Genomic DNA, 4332 nt, shown 5'->3' with positions numbered 1-4332 from the left:
ATCGTCAACCCCTGCTTTCTAGCTCCTTGTACAAGTGTCACCTTCCCCTGGACACCCATCCAGAGCACTCGGCTCCTGCCTCAGCTCCTTTTTTCATCCATCCCAGCCATCGACCTCTGCCCGTTCCCTGCCAGATGCTCCTGAGCACCCACTCTCTGCCCCAAAAAGCTGACTCACTGTTGTGCAGCCACTTTCACCACTGAGCTCCCAGGTTTCCCACCCGTGAGTGCATCCACACGTACACCCATGTGGACATCCATTCATACACCCACACGTACATCCATGTGTATATCCATGCATACATCCATGTGTACATCTGTGCATATATCCACATGAACATCCATGCGTACACCCATGCATACATCCATGCGTACATACACACATATATCCATGCATACATCCACACATACATCCTTGCGTACGTACACACATATATCCATGCATACATCCACACATACATCCTTGCGTACATCCACACATACATCCTTGCGTACGTACACACATATATCCATGCATACATCCACGCGCACATCCACACACGCATCCACACATATATCCATGCGCACATCCACACACGCATCCACACATACATCCACGCGTACATCCACACATATATCCATGTGTACATCCACACATACACCCACACATATATCCATGCACACATCCACACGTACATCCACGGACGTGCACATATCCCCCTGTGCTCCTGGATCCCTGCTCCCATCTCTCCCTGACACCGTCCGGACCTCAGCCCCGGTGCCCAGAGCTTTGACCCGCCGAGGAATTTGGGCCGAGCCAGGACCCCCAAGCACCGGATCCGAGCTGGGGAGCGGTTCCTCGGCCGGGGGAAGGGCCCCACCCCCGCCCGCCGGGCCGCCCCGATCGGCGGTGAGGGGCGGCGGCGGAGGAGGAGGAGCCGGGCGGGAGCAGCGCTCCGCCCGCCGGGGCCGGGCCGGGCCGAGCCGGGGCGGCGGGGAGCCGAGGACAAAGGTGGCTGTGCGGGATCGGGAGCGGGACCGGGAGCGGGACCGGGAGCGGGGCCGGGAGCGGGACCGGGAGAGGGGGCGGCCGGAGGCGCCGCGGAGCGGGACCGAGCGGGCGGGAGCCGACCCGGAGCGGGGCCACCCGGTGCGGGGGGAGGGAGGCTCCTCTGCTCCCAAACGTCCCCAGGACTTTAGTGGACCCCAAAGAGGTCCCCGAGCTGCCTGGGTGAAAGGGGTCCCCGCTGCCGTCGGCGCTGGGTGCCCCGAGAGCCCCTGTCTCATCTCCTTGAACCCTGCGATGTGGCTTAATAGGAAAATAATCATCCTGGCTCACGTCCGCCCTGTGCTCTGCAGGCTGGGGTGAGGTGCCAGAGCAGGGACAGCGGGGTGCCGGCCCCCACGGCCCCCTTGCACCGGCCGACTGCAGATCCAGTGCTCCCATGACCACCACGACCACCCATCCATCGCTGATGCTGGCAGTCCCCGGAGACTGGAGTTAGAGGCTGAGTCCAGGTAGGTGGGAAGCCTGGCACAACAAGGCCACCGGTGGTTAGGGGACAAGGGGAGAGGTGGCCTTGACCGGGTGACAGGCTCCATGGCCAAGGCTCTCTGGAGTGGCAGCCGGATCTGTGGCGTGGGCCATAAATGCTCCCTGCGTGCCGCGGGGAGGAGTGCTGCGACGCAGGGCAAACATGGCTCCGGTGGTAAGGTCACCTGCACTGGGTGATGCGGGGCACCGGGACGAGCCCTGTCCGGGCCTCCTCTGTGGGAAAACGTTCAGTTGAGGGAGAAACCCCCTCCCCAGGGAGCGCTGGGGAGCCTGGACCCACCCGGCACCTGCCAGACGCAGCACCTTGGCTGGGAGCGGGTTTATCCCGGCTGCTATCACGGGGCTGTTTATTCACTGTCTCCATTTCCTAGGCGCCAAGGCCAGTGCCGCCGGGAACAAAAAGCCGACGGCTTATTACCGTGCAATTAAGGCGCACCCATCCTCTGTGTGCCGGCGGGCGGCTGAGCACTCTCGGTCCCCGCAGGGCGCGGAGCCATGAAACTGAACGAGCGGAGCCTGGCCTTCTATGCCACCTGCGACTCCCCGGCTGACAACGCCGGCTTCCTCTACAAGCGCGGTGAGCGGCACACAGCGTACCATCGCCGCTGGTTCGTCCTGAAGGGCAACATGCTCTTCTACTTCGAGGAGCGGGAGAGCCGGGAGCCGGTGGGCGTCATCGTGCTGGAGGGCTGCACCGTGGAGCTCTGCGATTCAGCTGAGGAATTCGCCTTTGCCATACGCTTCAGTGGCACCAAGTCCCGCACCTACGTGCTGGCAGCTGAGAGCCAGGCCGCCATGGAGTCGTGGGTGAAGTCGCTCTCGCGGGCCAGTTTCGACTACATGCGCCTGGTGGTGCGGGAGCTGGAGAAGCAGCTGGAGGAGATGCGCTGGGGGCCGGCCAGTGGATGCGGAGGCTGCCGGCAGTTGCCCGGCTCCTGGAAGCCAAAGCCCTCGGGGCCGGAGCGGTCTCCGGAGCGGCTGCCAGCTCTGCCCGCCATCCTGCCAAAGGAGAACGGCTGCGCAGTGTGGAACAATGTGCCAGGAGCGGACCGGCCGCCTGACACCTCCATCTGCAGTGGGGATGACAGTGAGGGGAACCCACGGCCACCACCACTGCCACCACGCAGGCGGGCGTCAAGCAGTGAGGCAGGCAGTGCCGGGGTGGCCGCAGCGGAGAGCCCGTCTACCTTCTGCCGGCTCCATGAGCGGTATGGCCAGGAGGTGGCCCGGCTGCGGCAGGACTGGCTGGAGAGGCGGCGTGGCCCCCGGCCCTGAGAGGTGGCCGAGCCCTGGGGACCCACCAGGACCCGTGGCAGGGAGGAGGTGGTCACCCTTGGTGCCACCTCGGTCGCCTCCTCACCCCGGGATGTGCAGCCCTGTCCGTGGCGGTGATGGACACCTGCTGATGGTGCCACCGAGGGCCCAGCACTGAGGGACACCAGTGCTGCTCCGTGATGGCGAAATGCCAGCCTGGCACTGATGGCAGCTGGGCTCAGCCTGACACCAGCCAGGCATGAAGCTCCTGGGCTCTCGGGGCTGCCAGGCTCTTGGGTGTCCCGTGCGAGGCAGTGGGTGCTTCCCACAGGGGGGCAGCCCCCCAGCTGTGCCTGGGTATGGGGTTGGGGTGGTCCACCCAGCGCAAGCAAGCTACGAACCACTTGCTGGCTGATGCCTCCTGGGAATTGACCACTGCACTGGGTCTGGTGGGGCCTCTTGATGCACTTGCAGCGGGATCGTGCACCGACAATGCTTTTGGAGGAGGATTTTGATGGGATCTCACCCACCTGAGCCCCTGTGCGGGTGTTTCGCAGCTGGGGAGCTGGCCCTGCCTTCCCCTCTCTGCCCAGCACAAGCGACTGGCTGAGGTCAGCCGAGCTCCGCCGGATCCCTCTGCTCCAGCAGGATGTGGTTTGAAAAAGAAAATATCAGCGAGCGCAGCTCTTCCTTAATGACAACAGCACCGTGCGCCCCGGCTCCCCGCAGAGCTGGTGACACCCGGCCCCGGGCGTTTTGCACAGGGTGGCTGCTGCTTGCAGCCCAGCCAGCGAACACGGAGGGTGGCAGACCCGAGGGGAACAACGCAGTGGCTGCAGGCACCACTTTGCCGGGTGGATATTTTGGGGCAGGGCATCATCCCCAGGCTCGCTCACCAAGGGGAAGCATCACTTGCGGCAGCAAACAGGAACGTATGTGTCAGCGGCAGAGGGTGTCGAGTGATTCATGTGCCAAACCGGAGCGAAGACGGTGTTTCTCTTTTATTTCCCCAACGGTTTTTATTGACACTAAATCTGCTGGCCGGGAGGTGGGGTGACCCACCCTGGGCCTGGGGGAAGCAGTCAGGATGCCCCACGTTTGGACCCCTTGGGACAGGCACAGGATTTTGCTACAATAAAAGTTGTTTCAGAAATTCCCTCCTGGCCCTGGTTCTCGTTTGCACCTTTAAGCCCCTGGGGAGGGGGGCCCAGGTGGTAATTAATCCCCCTCCTGCCCCCACCATGTCTGTGTGTGGTCAGGGAGGGACTGCGTCACCTGAGTGGGACATGGACAACACCAGGGTCTTGCAGTGCCCTGGAGCCCCTTGTCTGCCCACAGGGATGGGATGGGATGGGATGGAACGGGATGGTGCCACTCTGGGGACATTGGGACACGCACAGCATCAGGATGGTCCCACAGCAGGGACAGCACAGTTCTGCCCTCCATGACAGCTTGAACAGCCAGGCACAGGTGATCAACACGAGGGTTTGGGCATTGGAAAAGAGCTGGGAGACTGGTTGGGAGCACAACCCTCCCACGGTTTCA

General features: G+C 63.2%; 1 protein-coding gene across 3 annotated transcripts; it reads left to right on the top strand.

Moving 5' to 3' along the window:
- Nucleotides 1-931: 931 nt before the first annotated feature.
- PHETA1 (PH domain containing endocytic trafficking adaptor 1) lies at nt 932-3943 on the top strand. Of its 3 annotated transcripts, none has more exons than XM_074606236.1 (3): nt 932-990; nt 1338-1496; nt 2018-3943. In XM_074606236.1, exon 3 carries the CDS (start codon nt 2029-2031, stop codon nt 2806-2808), a length of 780 nt encoding a protein of 259 aa, XP_074462337.1. In that variant the 5' UTR covers nt 932-990; nt 1338-1496; nt 2018-2028; the 3' UTR covers nt 2809-3943. The 3 variants fall into 3 exon arrangements, with proteins under 3 accessions (XP_074462337.1, XP_074462335.1, XP_074462336.1); XM_074606234.1 differs by having other exon boundaries at nt 1905-3943; XM_074606235.1 differs by lacking the exon at nt 932-990 and adding an exon at nt 1068-1128 and having other exon boundaries at nt 1905-3943.
- The last annotated feature ends 389 nt before the right edge of the window (nt 3944-4332 follow it).

The sequence above is a fragment of the Larus michahellis genome, chromosome 13 (assembly GCF_964199755.1).
Source record: "Larus michahellis chromosome 13, bLarMic1.1, whole genome shotgun sequence".
Lineage (NCBI taxonomy): Eukaryota > Metazoa > Chordata > Aves > Charadriiformes > Laridae > Larus > Larus michahellis.
This window is presented reverse-complemented; position numbering and strand designations above follow the sequence as displayed.